The sequence below is a fragment of the Dipodomys spectabilis genome, unplaced genomic scaffold (assembly GCF_019054845.1).
Source record: "Dipodomys spectabilis isolate Male_0828 unplaced genomic scaffold, ASM1905484v1 ptg000069l, whole genome shotgun sequence".
Lineage (NCBI taxonomy): Eukaryota > Metazoa > Chordata > Mammalia > Rodentia > Heteromyidae > Dipodomys > Dipodomys spectabilis.
In genome coordinates, this window is record NW_024870746.1 from 18766733 (window position 1) to 18784360 (window position 17628).

Genomic DNA, 17628 nt, shown 5'->3' on the forward strand with positions numbered 1-17628 from the left:
AGACCAAGAGCCAAGGCACACAGTAGCTGCTAGAAGCAAGAAAAGGGAAGGAAACAGATTTCCCTGAGAGTTCCAGAAAAGAATACAGTCCTCCACACATTTTGATTTTAGCCCACCGAGATTCATTTCTAACCTCAAAAAATGTAAAATAGCAGGTTGCCAGTGGCTCACACCTGTAATCCTAGCTATTCAGAAGCTAAGATCGAAGGATAGCAATTCAAAGCCAGCCTAGGCAGGAAGGTCTATGAGACGCTTGTCTCTAATTATCCAGCAAAAAGTTGAAAGTAGAGCTGTGGCTCAAGCGGTGGAGAGCCAGCCTTTAGGGAAAAAAACCTAAGGGAAAGTGTTCAGGCCCTGAGTTAAGCCCTAGTACGAGCACAGAAAGAAAAACAGAAAACTGGAAGACAATAAACTTGAGCTCTAAGTTAAGTTTATGCTTATTTGGTAATGTACCAATAGAAAACTAATTAAAAGAAAATATTTGAGGGCTGGGAAGGTGGCTCAGTGGTAAAGCGCTTGCCTTGCGTGCATGAGGCCCTGGGTTCGATTCCTCAGCACCACATAAGCAAAAAGGAAAAAGCCAGAAGTGGCGCTGTGGCTCAAGTAGTAAAGCGCTAGCCTTGAGCTGAAGAGCTAAGGGACAGAACCCAGGCCCAGAGTTCAGGCCCCATGACCGGACCAAAAAAATAAATAAATAAATAAAAAGAAAATATTTGAACTGATAATAGTGAAAATATATCAATGTCTATGAAATATAGCTAATGAAATATTAGGGGAAACCTTTGATTCTAAATATATGAATATTTTTAAAGGCTGAAGCTAAAATGTGGAAGTTCTACATTAAAAAAATAAAAAGTAAGACTTAGAGTAAATGGAAGTAAAGAAAGCGAAAAAATTCATAAAATAAAAAACATACAAGGATTTTTTAAAGAATTGATTCTTCTTAACATGAAATTAATAAAACTGATGAACTCCTAAATGTGACCAGTTAAGAGTAAAAATATATATATAATGAATTACTAATATGAATAAAAATCCAACAGATAGAAATACAGTTCAGTCACAGCACACTAACCTGCAAGGGCTCTGTGTTCTATCCTCAGAGGGATAGGGAGATGGGGGGATAACTAAAAACATATTTTCATTTAATAAATTTGTCTTAAGTACAGATTTTCCCAAAAAGTAAAATTTACCGTTAGAAAAACGATGAAAGTGTATCTGCCTTAATAGATGTACAATTTTAATAGTTGGTTTTAAACACCTCTAATTAAACCCATTATTTAAACCTCTCTATAGTACTGTTCTCAAATATGTTAAGTATGATAATTGCATTGTGATTAAGTGCAAGAGTGACCCTATTTACTAGCTATATAAACACAAGGTGAAGGCCACTACTTACTTATCATAAATTCATCAAAATATATATCATGTGAAAAATGAACATAGATATGTCACGAATAAATATTAGCAATTAAATGCATTTCTTATGTGTAAAAAGAATTATGTAAAAATGTATCATTTATATCACATATGATATATGTGTATACCATATATGATACACACACACATATATATCACAACTGAGAAAAGATATTAAACATTCAAACAACAATTAAGTGGACAAAACAGGTCCATAGGATGATGGTAGCCACCAAATATCAAATCTCCCTTCCTGATCTCTTACAAACATCAAGACAAAGACATTTACATATAATCCACATTTTCAACATTACTAGGAAACAATGACTATACCATGACAGGATATCTGTAAAGAGAGAATTAAACCAAAATACAACAGAGCTCTCAAGGCCCTATTCTAAACCTGCAGATTAGACACAAAAGAGGAAAAATGTAAGTAATTTCTTGAGGAAAGAAAAAAAGAATAGAGAGAATAAGAGACTTAAAGGAAAAGGAAAACACTCCCAGAAAGTGTACTGAATAACAAAATATTAAACACTAGTCTTAGTAATTCAGACACCATCTATAAAGAAAAGGCTATAACTGTGGGACTGTTGAGGGGAATGAGAGAGAGGAGAGGGAAGAGAATGATGGAGGACAGATGATATTCAAATACATTGCATCTGTGTATGAAGATGGCAGAAGCAAACTCGCTAAAAGCTGTTAAACAATAAGAGGGTGGAGACTGAGACAGAGAGCATAAAAATGAGGTTACTCTAAGTTACAATATATACATGCAGGAATTAACAGTGCTCTTCTTTGAAAGATCTCAACATTCACAATAAAATGGACATGCCAGGTGCTGGTGGCTCGTGCCTGTGGAGCTGTAGCTCAGGGCATTGAGAGCTAGCCTTAAGAACAAAACCTTCTGGACAGGGCCCAGGCTCTGAGTTTAAGTCCCAGTACTAACACACACACACACACACACACACACACACACACACACACACACACACACACACACACACACACACACACACACACACACACACACACACACACACACTAAATCAAATAAGTTGCTGGATGGAAGATAAACACACAAAACCAGTAAGAATCTATATGCATAGGAATAAGCAATCACAAAATTAATTACACTCATAATAGTTTTCAAAAGAATAAAGTAACTAGAAATAAATACAACAAAGCAACTAGACATAAGACATGTACTCTAAACACCACAAAACACTGCTGAAAGAAATTAAAGATCTAAAAAATAGACATCCTATATTCATAGAATGAAAGACAATATTGTCACGATTGCTGCCCCTAAAACTTACTGATTTAAAGCAATCCCTATCAAAATCCCAAGTGTCTTTTTACAGAGAGGGAAATTTTAATTTTTAATTGATATAAAAATTCCAAATGGCCTTAAGTAGAGTATAAGAATAGTTTTGGGGCTGGGTAGGTGGCTCAGTGGTAGAGCGCTTGCTTTGCATGCCTGAGGCCCTGGTTCGATTACTCAGCACCACATAAGCAAAAAGAAAAAAGCTGGAAGTGGTGCTGTGGCTCAAGTGGTAGAGCGCTAGCCTTGAGCTGAAGAGCTGAAGGACAGCGCCCAGGCCCAGAGTTCACGCCCCACAACCAAACCCAAAAAAAAAGAATAGTTTGATTTTTTTTTCCTTCAAAAAGGTCACTGTTTTAGGGGCTAGGAATGTGGCTTAGTGGTAGAGTACTTGCCTAGCATGTATGAAGCGCTGGGTACAATTCCTCAGTATCACATAAACAGAAAAAGCAGGAAGTGGTTCTCTGGCACAAGTAGTAGAGTGCTAGCCTTGAGCAAAAGAAGCTCAGACACAGTGCTCAGGCCCTGAATTCAAGCCCCAAGACTGGCAAAAAAAAAAAAAAAAAAAATCACAGTTTTTGAAATATGTGTAGAAATCACTAAAGGCCTAAAGGCCTAGCACATATCTATCTATCTAGGTATAGGGTAAGCTTTGAAAAGGGTCTTGGTAACATTAGACAATTTACCAGAATAAAAATAGCAGAAGACCATTTGCATCTCCAAGCTGAGTGTGTACATCAGAAATAATCTCTCATCAGTCAAAAATGACAAGGAAAACTTGCAAAGAAAAATAGTATTAACAACATCTGACATGTCTTTTCATCATAAATTTCATTCATACTGTATGCAGGAGATCACAATGGAAACAAAAATATGAGGAAAGGAGAAACAAAGAATGTAAAGGGAAAGAAAAGGGGTAATTTTTTCTTTTATTTGTCCAAGATCAGAACTCACGTTTGGTATCTGAGGCTTGCTTTCACTTACTAGCTGGTACTCTATAACCTGAGCCATACGTACTACCTCAAGATTGGAATTTTAAAACTATGACAATGGCAACAAGTCAAATACAAAGCAACAGATCAACTTGTGGGCAAGGATCAGAGGAGGAAACTGGGGGAAAGTGAAGGAAGGGCTGACACTGTCCAAGAAAGAAATCTATACTTGAATTGACCCCTCTGTATAATACTTTAATAATAATATTGTTATTATACTTTAAAAATCAGCAGATGTGGCTTATGCAATAAATCAATAAAATACTTTCACCAAGATACACAGTAAATAATCATGGGCCATACTAGCATGCTACAGAATTCACAAAAAGCATCTCCTCACTAAATATTATTTATTTTAGATTTTTGTAAGTAAAAAAATTTGATATTCCATATCATAGTGCCTGGCACATACAAGTAATAAATACTTTCTTGTGAAATAATCAACTGGATGGATAGATGGTTAAGTAAGCGCACAAATGAGAGACAGTAAAAAAGAAAAATGTGCAAAATTTTTAATACTGACAGCAAAGATGTGCTATTTCTTTATTTTAAAAGGCTAATTTAATTAGGAGAAAAATGTGTAAAAAGTAACATGGCATAATGAAAAGAAGAGGAAATGTGGATTTGGAAAAACTTAGATTTAAAAACTAGCTCAACTCTTACCAGCCATTTCTTTGAGCAAATTTACTTAAGTCTTACTTTCCTCCACCTGTAAAATGGGGATTACAATATCTACCTTACAAACACAGTGTGCCATCAGCTTTGGCACCTGGTACAAAGTATACAATACTGGTTCTCAAATCAATTCTGTAATTCATAATGTAGTCCACAGATGGGTGTTACTAACAATACTCACCATCTGGTGGCTTCCTGTTTTAAATAATTACTCTTGCTAAGTAGGTGCCAAGCTTTTAGAATCATTATATTAAATGTTTGCAACCTCTAAAATTTGGTACCCTTAGACAAAGCCCAGTATGACCAGCCATAGTTCAGCTTTTAAGGTTGCTTTGAAAATTAAAAATAACCTAAGAAGAACACCTTGAACAGGGACAGGCATGTAATAGATAAGTTGTTATTTAAACATTCCATTAATACCGTTATGTAAACCATTTGTTACTCTACATTATCACAACTATTCCAGTAAGACCACCCGGAGAATAGAGATTAATCATATCAGCCACTAACAGTAATACAGAAGCAAATGGACATGGAAGGCAGATATGAGCTATAACTTTCTCTTCAAAGATTCAAGTTGATTCCTTTGACCTTGATTTCTGGATTAAAAACCTGAGAATTTTGTAGAGTAGATGATATCTTCTTTGTCTCAAGAACCACTTCTAAACTAAGGAAATATGAATCTGGATCAAAAGAGAATTCAAATTTAGCCCTAGCAAAGCACACTTTTCCCTCCAGTGGATGCACAAAGAGAACGGCTGTGACTGCACTCTGCATCCTGTCTCGGTTGTGCAAACACAAGTTATGTAAGAAAAACACCAAGCCACTAATCGGAGCTACCAACATCTCAGAAAAACTCTTTTAGGACGAGTAGTTCAGTAGTACAATTACATAATTTTCCAACCCATAGGAATCTCTGTATATAACTCTCAGGTAGCTCTAAAAGAATCTTATCTTTGGATTCTCAATAACTAGAAATAAGTATTTTATTATAAAGTATGCCAGCCTAAGATCATAGGAACAACTGTTACAAAAATGGTTAAACTTAAATAATTCACAGGTATTACAGATCCTGACCATATTTCACCAACAGTTTTGTTACACTGGAACAAACTTTCTCCAAGGAAGCATTTTTTGTTGTTGTTTTTGGGAGTTTTTTTGGTCATGGGGCTTGAACTCTGAACCCTGGGCACTGTCTCTAAGCTCTTTAGCTCAAGGCTAGCACTCTACCACTTGAGCCACAGTGCCACTTCCCGTTTTCTGGTGGCTAATTGGAGATAAGAGTCTCATGGACTTTCCTGCCCAGGATGGCTTTGAACCTGGATCCCCATTTCTCAGCCTCCTGCGTAACTAGGATTACATGTGTAAGCCACCAGCACCCAGTGGAAGCATCTTTTTCTGAGTATAAATATCAAACCAAACTCACAATCTAGAGCCCCAGTTTTCCCACAAATTAGTAAATAATGTCCATCTGTCTGTCGTGGTTGACTGGCATATTTTTACACAGAATCTACAGACTGGAGGCAGTGCTTTGACTTTACATTTTACCCACAGTCAAATACATAATGCATAACACACATACATATATACATACACACACATCTAGATGTGTATACACATCTAGATATAGACATATAGACAGATGATTATCTGGGGCCTCAGTTGGATGGAGTGTGCAATACTACTAGTTTAGCCTCCTAAGTGCTAAGATTACAGCTGTAGTCTACTATGCCTGACTGGAAACAAAGGTTATTTTACATATTGGTTTAAAAATTAAAATTTGAGGGGGGGTGAGAGGGGTGTATGGGAAGGGATGGGAAGGGGAAACAAAGGAGGAAGCAACAATGCTTGATAAGAAATGTACTCGTTATCTTGCCCATGTAATTGTAACCCCTCTATAGGGTATTTTCACAATAAAAAAAAATTAAAATTTGAAGATGGCAGCTGAGTTTTTAAAAAAGAAATTTGGTGGTGGTGGTGGTGATCATGGGGCTTGAACTCTGGGCCTAAAAAAGAAAGAAAAAAAAAGAAATTCAAAAAAATTAGAACTTTGTGATTATGAACCAAGGGGTTCCCTTAGGTTGTCTGAATAAAACCAATAACACTGTGAACAAACAATAAGACTAAAAGTAGTAATTCAATTATGAACTCTCTGGATTCAATGACACATTGACAAGGAAACCCAATCCACAACAGGTACAGAACAACAGAAACAAACCGTAGTTTCAGAAGGAAGACATACATTACACACAAGTATGTGGAAATGGCTGACATCCCCTCTAAGACATGGGTTTGGCAGGTTTGGTTTCAAACTGTATTACAGAAGTAATCAGCAAAATAACTAAAGGAAATCTTTGTTATTGGCAGATACACATCTATGAGTCTCATTTTGAAGCAACCATTTTTATTTCTCTAGTGCCATCATGTGGTAACATTATGAAGTGTGCTAAGATTAAATGCAAATAACTTTTAGATTAAAAAAAAAGATGCCACATTAAATACTTCATTATTGTCAGTTAAACACCAGTGAAGTTTTAGCACATAATTATCTACAAAAAAGGGGGGAAGCCTGGCACCGGTGTCTCACACCTGTAATCCTGTCTACTCAGGAGGCTGAGATCTGAGGATCACGGTTCAAAGCCAGCTTGGACAGCAAAGTCCATGAGACTCTTATCTCCAATAAGCCACTAGAAAACTGGAAGTGCTGCTGTGGCTCAAGGGGTAGAGCGCTCACCTTGAGCTGAAGAGCTCAGGGATAGCGCCCAGGCCCAGAGTTCAAGCCCCACAGTTGACAAAAAAAGGGGGCAGGGAGCTGGGTGCTGATTCATCCTAGCTACTCAGGAGGCTGAGATCTGAGGATCACAGTTAATCTCTGATTAACCACCAGAAAACTGGAAGCGTCACTGTGGCTCAAGTGGTAGAGTGCTACCCTTGAGCTGAAGGCCCAGAGTTCAGGACCCACAAAAAAAAAGGATGTGGGGGGAAGAGGAGACATCAAACTACATTTTCTGCAACCCATGCTCATTTTAAATCCTCAAAGCAAAGAACAAAAATGAGTAGACCTTTATAGACCAGAATGTTTCACTAGCAAACAACCCAAAGACTGAAAAACACAATTAAGAAAATGACCAATCTATATGTGGAGGGAAAGGGAAAAAACAAATTGTAAAAACAGGGATACAGGAGGACCCATTGCAACAATGAGATGTACAAGTCGTTGACTGGGGGCGGGGGCGGGGGGGGGGGGGGGGGAGGAAGGATATGAAGGGACAGGAAGGCGAAACAAAGCAGGAGGCTACAATGCTTGATAAGAAATGTGCTCATTATCTTACCCACGTAATTGTAACCCCTCTGTACAGTATTTTCACAATAAAAATATATTTAAAAAAAAAAGAAAATGGCCAATCAAAATGAACTCTAAGATATGGACACAAGAGGTTTTTTTTTGCTGTTGTTGTTTTTAATATACTACGTGATTTCTTGTTTCTTTTGTGTGTTCTTCCCCTTATGGGTTTATCCCTTGTTGTTACTATATTTGATTTTGGTACCCTGGGTATTGTATGTACATTTATCTGAATTAGGGAAGGGAAGGGTAACAACAAAATGGCGAGAAAAAGGACAAGGCAGGAAAAGGACCAATGCAACAACGATACTCACAAGACAATACGTTGTAAATGATCTGTACAACTTAGGGGGGGATGGAGGGAAGGAAAGTGGGAGAAAAAGGAGGGAGCGATATAACAAATTCAACAAGAAATGTACTTATTACCTTACTTAGGTAACTGTAACCCCTCCATACATCACTTTGACAATAAAAAATAAATAACATTAAAAAAAAAGAAAATGACCAATCAATCAAATTACAGAAACAAATGACTTCCAAATTCATTTCTCAATTAGAAATGTTAAAAGTGACAGTTAAAATTATACAATGACAAATTTAATGGAAAATTAACATTAAGATCCATTATTTGAAACTGTGTAATGTATTCCAAGTGATTATTTGAGCAACTTCACTAAGAATAATTACTATTACCAAAAAATAATAAGATTCTATCTCCTTTTATTGCTATAGACAAAGAACATTAATAGACTTTTAATTCACAGGTCCACTGAAATAAGTTAAGAGCTATAACATCTGCATGTCCAGTTAAAGACAGAACAGATTCATTGCGCTGTGCTCCTTTCTGAAACTCCATTAACATGGTACCAGTAGAATTTAAGGCAAAACCTCAAAGGATGGGCAACTCAGAGAGGATAATAGCTACAAAAATTTTAAGTTAGGGCTGGGAAGGTGGCTCAGTGGTAGAGCGCTTGCCTTGCATGCCTGAGGCCCTGGGTTCGATTCCTCAGCACCACATAAGCAAAAAGAAAAAAGCCAGAAGTAGTGCTGTGGCTCAAGTGGTAGAGCACTAGCCTTGAGCTGAAGAGCTGAGGGACAACGCCCAGGCCCAGAGTTCAGGCCCCACGACCGGACCCCCCCACCCACCCAAAAAAAAAAAAAAAAAAGACAAGTGAAAATTTTAAGTTAGAAAGAACATGGAGGTTTCTTGAGTTGGAAACATCAAGACTGACTCACATGGCACAGTATGTCTTCACAAGCTTAATAGTACTAAATAACTACGGGACGGCAGTGAAGGCTAAAAGCAAGACGACTGGTCAAAATCCATAGTCATAGCATATTGTAAAACTGATTATCAAGCTTTGGGAAAAGTGAAACAGAAGGTTCTAGACTATCAGATGCCAGTCAGAGTAAGAGGGAGTACTGTACTACAAAGTATAATTCAAGAAGCTGCAGTGAACTAAATGACACTGACAAAGACCACAGAACAATAATGAAAATAATTTTCTAGAAAGAAAAGCATCAATTTTGAATTTCTGTATCCAAAAAGTCATATAACTAATTGCAGAATGCATCATTCCGCTTCTATTAGGAAAAAGTAGAAAACAAAAGCTGATGTTTAAAAAATGAAAAGGGCAGGGTAAGTTCTACTTATAAACATTCAGTTACACTCAACTCTCCATACTCATCTACAATACTTAGTAGAAAATTACTGCAACCAGAGAACAATGGAGGGAAACCCAAAGACTTTTTACGTATCCTTTTAAAAGTCCATATAAATATTCCTTTTTTTGTCTCCTCAAGCCAATCATCATAAACTCACTGGAGAATCTCTATGAATGCTCTTGGTAAACACTCCTGGTGAACACTAAAGACAAGTCAGGAAAAAGACTATTATTCATACAAAAGACTTATTGATAAGAAGAGTCCTTTTTTTGTAGATTAACTCATTAATCGGTGATAATGCCATTTAAGGTTCAGTAATTTTTTTATTTTCAGTCATTTCTTTATAGGATTACACAGAAGACACAGTTAAATGTACACACTTCTTTTCCACATACCAACATAAGAGCATATATGTATATATACATGTGCATTAATATACATATTAATATAGATTAAACTGTACCTTGAACACCTTCGAGGAGTAGATCGACTCCCTTCCTATAAAAATCAGAAGCAGCTTCATAGTCATCTTCCTCTTCCTTTTTTAAAGCTAGCTTTATTAATTCTCCTGCTTTCTCCAAATAATCTCTCTTGCCAAGCCTAGGCTTTAAACTGCCAGGAAAGAGGCTACGAATCTCCCGTTCTTCTTCTGCTTTATTTGGTTCACTGTCAGAGGCAACAGCTCCTAGTGCTGAAGAATCTGAAGAAAGACTGAGACCAAAAGTTCTGATGGGAGAGTTTTGATTGGAAGCCATTCCATCATCTAGCTCAGCAAGAGAATCAGCATCAACAGTAAGAGATAGCAGATCACTGTCACTGGAGAATCCTAGAAATATGATCACAATAGTAAACAGATATTAAATTGAACATCAGCTACAAGAACACAAAACACAAAATTATTCATTTTCATATTAACCAATCAATTAAGAAGACTGTAGTTTAAAGACAGAAGTCAGTGTCTAGCAATTTTTTTTTATTTATTTCCTTCACTTTTGCACTCTCCATACAACTCTGGAAGATAATTTCCTTGTCTTAATCGCCAAAAAGACAAGTCATTAGCCTTGTCAAAATAGCCTTCACATTCTTAGCAAAATGATTAAGGACCCCACAAAGCTTGTTTATAGACTGTAAAATTCACCAATACATTAAGAAAGCCAGACAATTTTAAATATAAAACATTAAGGACTATCAGATAGTAACATAAATTTTACAAAAACTATTTTCCAAAACAAAAAATATATATTGAGAGAAAGGTACTGTTTCAAAGCTTTACAAATCTTATTACTGTCTGGCTTAAACGAAACTAACTAGATTCTCAGACCTGATTCTAAACACTACTGTCATATATTGTTCTGGTTAAAAGATGCTAAGAAAAATGCCATATATAAGTATGATATGTGCACTGCCATGGAAGGGAGGATGTCAAACCCAAGGCTTCATTCATGTGCCAGTCAGTTAATTCCTTACCACTGAACTACGTCACCAGCTCCCATTACCATTGAATATTTGGTACCAAGTTTCTCAGAAAATGTATTATTTGAGGATTTATTTTTGGTCATATGGTCTCTATTGCTCAACTTTGTTTATGAAGCATAAAAAGAGCCACAGAAGACCTATAGACTGAAAAGAATAGCTATTCCAGTAACACTTTATTTATGGACTCTGAAATTTTGATCCTGTATATTTTATAAAAAATTTAATTCTAAGGGGAAAATATACAACAGAGGGGCCCATCAGCTGCACCTGGACATTAATGAAAACGAACTAAGCAACTCAAGGGCAGCAGTGAGAGGGAATGAATGAGAGGGAAAGAGGGAACAGATTACACTAAGCAAAAGAAAAGAAATGTACATATCACCCAATGTGGAAGAAATAGCTGTACTGCCAAAGCTCATAGAATTCACAAACATTATAGACCATGAAAATGACAATTTGCCTTGTGAAGATTAAAATGTGTTTGTGACTTTAAGTATCATTTGTGAAGTTTATGTAATCACTTAATCTCAATAAAAAAGTATTTAAAAATAAAAAAATTAATTCCATAATTATTATATGCCATTCTTAGCTCACAGGCCATATACAAGCAGGCTAAACTATAAAAGCTGGCTAGACTAGATGTGGCCCAAGGCCATCATTTGCTAACCTCTGTTATAGATTCAAATTGTGTACTTCCTATTGAATAAAATAAGTTTGGGTAGAAACATTTTACTGGTAGTTGGTATGTGTGCTAACCCTGAGGCTTGAACTGTGAGTCTTGGTGCCCTCCCTGAATTGTTTTGCTCAAAGCTAGCATTCTATGAGCCACAGCACCTAGCTTTTTGGTGGTTAACTGGAGATATGAATCTCATGGACTGTCTTAACCAGGCTAGCTTTGAACTGTGATCTTCAGATCTCAGCCTTCTGAGTAGCTAGGATTACAGGTGTGAACCACCAGCATCTGACAAGATTAATTTTCTTTTTTATTGTGTTTTCTTGGTCATGAGGCTTGATCTCTGGGCCTGGACGTTGTCCTTCAGCTCTTCAGCTCAAGACCAGAGCTCTACCACTTGAGCTACAGTGCCACTTCCCATTTTCTGGTGGTTTATTGGAGATAAAGAGTCTCACAGGCTTTCCTGCTCCAGCTGGCTTTGAACCACGATCCTCAGATCTCACCTCCTGAGTAACTAGGATTATAGGCGTGAGCCACAGTGCCTGGCTACAAGATTAATTTTCAAGCCAGCTTTAGATACCACTCTAGTATCCTGTTAATATACCCGTGTTTTCATTTTTTTCCAAATCCTTAGAGTTCTAATAAAGTATAAGTTCTGCTCCCAAAAAAACAACAGATTTCATAAAACCCGTAATCTCAACTGGGATTCATTGGACCTAATGAAAAATCATTTCAATTCTCTGACATTTTAGCTATACAGACAGTACTTCATAATCAGAATGTTTTATGGCAATCTAAAAAATTATTCACTCTTCTGAGAAATATATCATTTTATGGGATTATTTAGTAACTTAAAAATAGCTCATATACTGCAATGAAAATTTATTTCTCTACTCCACTGAAACAAATAAACAGTTTAGTTGAGAAAGCAGCTCTGTATAAACAGCTAATCACAAAAGAAGGGAAAGGTTGCACCACAGGTTTTTGCTCAGTTCTCTAGTCCCTGGTCTCTGTAGCTTTTACAACATTTATCAGATCGTTCTGCTTCACACTCTACCTGGCTATCCTTTCTAACAAGTACAGTAATAACAAAGGGCAAGAGGGTAAATTATGTGTGTTCAGTTTCTTGGTTTTTGACCACAAAAAAAAAAAATAAGACCTAGGAACACAGTCATATTTCCCCTTACCTCTGCAACCTATCTTATTAGCAAAGGGAATCAAAATTAAATGGAATTAGATCAGGAAACAACACTAACAAAACATCTAGAGGAGATAGGAACTGGTGGCTAAGCCATGCTACTCAAGAGGCTGAGTAGCTTATCTCCAATAAACTCTAATCTCCAATAAACTACTCAGAAACAGCTGGAAGTAGCATTGTGGTTCAAGTGGCAGGGAATAGCCTTGAATATTGTTGTTTATCCTACCTAGCTCCTAAATACCTAATATCCAATATTACACTCGGTATCTCTACAGTTTTTAAAAGTCAATATTTATCATCTATTTTGTGTACATCATGCACACACTGACATTCATGTTTATCTTAAGAAAAATGACCAATTTATTATAACCGCCGTCATCGAAGAAAATTCACTTAATAAGGTGAATTGAATAAAATAACACCAAATAAATAAGTACTTAAAAGGAAAAATAATTTCTTCAAGCTAAGTATACAAGCAATATTTTAACACAGGAGAGCCTAGGATAATCCATCATAAGATTTAGAATTCCTATGGTGCCACCTCGTGGACATCTGTAGAATAAAACTTCTAGTTCAAATGTAAATTACTTTTAGACTTCCTACATTTTGTCTTGTTCAACTTCAACCTGTACTGCATAGACTTACTTAGTACAAAAGAATTAGCCCAGAAAACAACAGACTTTTAAAGTTAGCCATTCAGAAAACAACACACTTTCAAAGTTAGCCTTTCTAAATTGGCTTTAAAAAAACAGATTCAGGGGTTGGGAAGTTGGCTCAGTGGTAGAGCGCTTGCCTTGCATGCCTGAGGCCCTGGGTACGATTCCTCAGCACCACATAAGCAAAAAGAAAAAAGCCAGAAGTGGTGCTGGGCTCAAGTGGTAGAGCGCTAGCCTTGAGCTGAAGAGCTGAGGGACAGTGCCCAGGCCCAGAGTTCAGGCCCCACGACCGGACCCAAAAAAATAAATAAATAAATAGATAGATTTAGAAGCCAGGTGCTGGTGGCTCATGCCTATAAGTCTAGCTACTCAGGAGGCTGAGATCTGCATCTAGCCTGGACAGTAAAATCCATGAGACTCTTATTTCCAATTAACCATAAAATGCCAGAATTGAGATGGGCACTGGTGGCTCATATCTATAATCCTAGCTACTCAGGAGGCTGAGATCTGAGGATCACAGTTCTATGTCTATGAGTCTAGGAGTCTATGAGACTCTTATCTCCAATACACTCAGAAAAAGCCAGATATGGTGCTGTGGCTCAAGTGGTAGAGTGCTAGCCTTGAGCAAAAAGAAGCTCAGGGTTAGTACCCAGGCCCTAAGGTCAAGACCCAGGACCAGCAAAAAAAAAAAAAAAAAATAGAGAGGTAGGGAGATACAGATAGATACACACAGCTACACACACACACATACACACACACACACTCACACACTTCATTTATGCTAAAATGCTAACCAAAGACTCGATAGGTCCTTTGTAGTCTCCAGAATTGTTACAATGAGCACATGGGGAATTCCATGATCCATAATTTCCAGTGTGCCAAAGAAACAGGTAGATTGTGCTATTCCAAGATATATTTAAGAATATTTACTCTTAAAATATGTTACATATAAAGAAGAGGCTGATTTCCCAATTTGTACTTGTGGTTATGATATCAAATAATTTTCTCTGGTTTTCTGCATGGTCCTGGAAAATGTCCCTCTCAAAACTGCAAAGGAAGTAATGTATTAGGAAGAGGAAATGACACAGATTGCCAGATGAGCCAGACAAACATCAAAGGCACCAGTTTCAAGGGCAGCATAGCAGTAAAGCAACCTGCATCCTTCAAACAGGCCAACAGCTGAGGGAAACATGTCAGAAGCTCAGGTCTCATGCACCACTCTGGGCAGGTTTCCACAGTGTCACAGCAACCTTATGAGTAAGTTTAGTTCAAACAAAACACGCAAGTTTAAAATGAAAATAAGATGGCAACAATCAATTAGATTGCCTTTCATCTTTGGGAAAATATAGTTTAATTGCTCTGGACAAAGGAGATAAAGAATAACCAGCACTTCATTTAAGAACTGGAAAACAATGTCAACCTTTTATCTAAAATCCTGCTGAATAATTTCACATTTTTCAGTACAATAATCACTCACAGTCTGAGGGGAAAGAAGAACAACAGAAGGGGTAAGACCAACATGCATTGTACTCATAAATTGAAAAATTGAATTGAAACCCCTTTGTACAACTAAAGATAGTGTATATATACGTATGTGTGTATAATCAAAAATAAATAAATGAAAATGGACTCCAGGAAATGGAAACAAGAGGGGTTTTTTCCCTTTCTTTTTCTTTTCTGTCTTGTTTGTTTGTTTTTCTGTCTTTGGGAGATAAGGGAAGAGCACAAAATTGGAGGGACATGGGGTGAACAAATGAAGTACTGGTACTCAGTAGAAGCTATGTTGAAAATGAACTACACAACTTGTAGACAGGAGGGGAAAAAAGACAGGAGGGGAAAACTGGTAGAGAATGAAGGAAGGGGTGACACTGCCCAAAAAGAAATGTACTCATCACTGACTTATGAAATGGTAATCCAGCTTTACATCAACGTTATAATAACAATTTTAAAAACAAATAAATAAAAAAATGAAAGTTCCTAGTTTAACAAGATACTTATTAACTCTAAAAGCAGTTTCTCTACTGCAATATAAAACAAGCATAGATCTAAAACAAAAACACACATTCCAGATTTTCATGTTTCCTTTAGAACTTTCATTCAAACGGGTTTGCATGTTGCATTTTTAAAGTGCTAATAGAAGTTATAATCACGTAGCCCCATCACTATGCACTGAGAAGTAAGAAACTTATCACCTGCTACAGTTTAGTTGCGGTTCGATTCCCAAAAGGTTTTTGTGCTGGAAACCTGGAGGTAACTAAGTAAGGAGGTGAAACCTCCTGGGTAATTAGATCACTGGAAACATTCCCCTTGGAAGGACCAAATATGATTCTTGAGGAACCTGGCTAGTTACCAAGAGTGGGTAGTTATTAAAAAAAAAAAAAAAGAGCCAGAATGGCCTCTTCCCATGTCTGGTTTCTCCTCTTATTATGGGATCTCCTCTGTACCTATCTGCCTAGTCTGGCTGGCTGCCAGCTTTCCTGCTCTTTTGCTACTGATGTTTCTCTCCCTTGGTTGCCTCTGGGATTACCAGGGCTTTTGGTTATGAAGTAAATCTTCCAAATTCCCACTAGGCCAGAAAATCTCAAAATTATTTCAGTCATTTCTCATACTCATTACCCGACTTATGAAACAGTAACCCCTTCATGCAACACCTAAATAATACAATAACATTATATTTTAAGTCATTTCTCCATGTAAATAACAGTGAATTTGCAAACTCTCTTGACAGTAATTCTTCAGTATTGGTCAAGAAGGTATCTTTCCTCAGGATTAATTAGCCAGGCTCTAAAGGGAGGGGTAAAAATAAGCATTAACGACATTAATGGCTCCTTGGTATTCACACTTCATGGGCCAGAAGGCACAGCTGAAATACTAAACGACATGACAGGATAAAATACCAATATTCCTTTTTGCTGTCATAAGGCCTTGTCAGATTGCCCGATTCCTCTCCTAAATATTAAAGCTAGAAATGTGGCTTGGCATAAGAACACTTGTTTAGCATAAGCAAGCCATTGAGCTCCTTTCCCATTACAAAAAAAAATATTTAATGAAAACAGTTTCATTCCTAAAGTATAAAACCTTCCAAAGAAAACATGTCCTTTGGGGGCTGGAGGGGAGGCTCAAGTGGGAGAGTGCCTGCCTAGCAAAAATGAGGTTCTAAGTTCTTGCTGAATATTCTCCTTTCTATTCTCCTTTCCTACTTTTTTTATTAATTCAATGTCATAGAATCAGTACATTTTACAGGTGGAAAACACGTTCCTTCCTCAGGAGTCAGGAAACTGAGGCATCAGACAGACCAGAAGAAGAAGACACCTTCCAAGGAAACCTGTTCTAGAATTAAAAGCACATTGGTATCACAAGTAGGAGCTAAACTTTTCTAAGACCTAGCCAAACTCTCAGAGTAAATCAGGTCACAGAGAAAAGATGTGTTTTCCAAAAATCATATAGATTATAAACTCAAGTTACTGTCAGCAATGCTCTGGTATGACTCTGAGGGAGTCAGGAAAGTCAAAAGTATTTGAGGGCTAGGCCCACAGCCTTCTTCCATTCCACAGAAGGTTTCAATGAATGGACTTGCTTTTAAGTCAATGTAAAGCACAAGGAAAAGGAGCAAAAGCTAACCATTTCTTAAAGTGATAGCACCAAAAGAAAAAGGAGTACAAGTTTATCAACCAATACAACAGGTAGCAACTTGCTGGTCTTACCAAGTCAAGAAAGGAAAGAATCATGTGGCTGTTAACATCTGCAGCACACCAGCACAAACACAGCACTTCAATGATCATGGCTACCTTCCATGTAACATCAGAAAGCAATGTCTTCCACCATAAACTCTTACTCACAAAAGAGATAAAAACATGTTTACTCTATTATTTTACCTTTAACAAGCCACATCTAGCCAACCTCAAATCTATTTTGTTTCTAAATAATCATCCCTCTTTTGCCCCCCACAACTACTCTTATTTTTAATTCTATAATCTTCCCAGGAAGAAAACTAGTTATGGAAAAAAATATAGTTATAAAAATGCATGTATCCAGAGTTCAAGCCCCACGACCGACCAAAAAATAAAAAATAAAAAATAAATAAATAAAAATGCATGTATTAAAAATCTTCATATAAATTCAAAGATCGCTTGTTAAGGGAACAAAACAAGACAGTGAGCATTCTTGAATTAGAAAGATTAAAAGCAAGAAAATACTTTGGTTTAGA

The 17628-nt window shown here is 36.9% G+C and overlaps 1 protein-coding gene across 3 annotated transcripts in view; it reads right to left on the reverse strand.

Moving 5' to 3' along the window:
- Rps6kc1 (ribosomal protein S6 kinase C1) overlaps nt 1-17628 on the reverse strand; it is a 155111-nt gene that overhangs the window by 90875 nt on the left and 46608 nt on the right. For all 3 annotated transcript variants that reach the window (XM_042681891.1, XM_042681890.1, XM_042681892.1), the window contains one exon: nt 9882-10244. In XM_042681891.1, coding sequence (XP_042537825.1) covers nt 9882-10244 — 363 coding nt within the window. The remainder of the gene's footprint in view (nt 1-9881; nt 10245-17628) is intronic.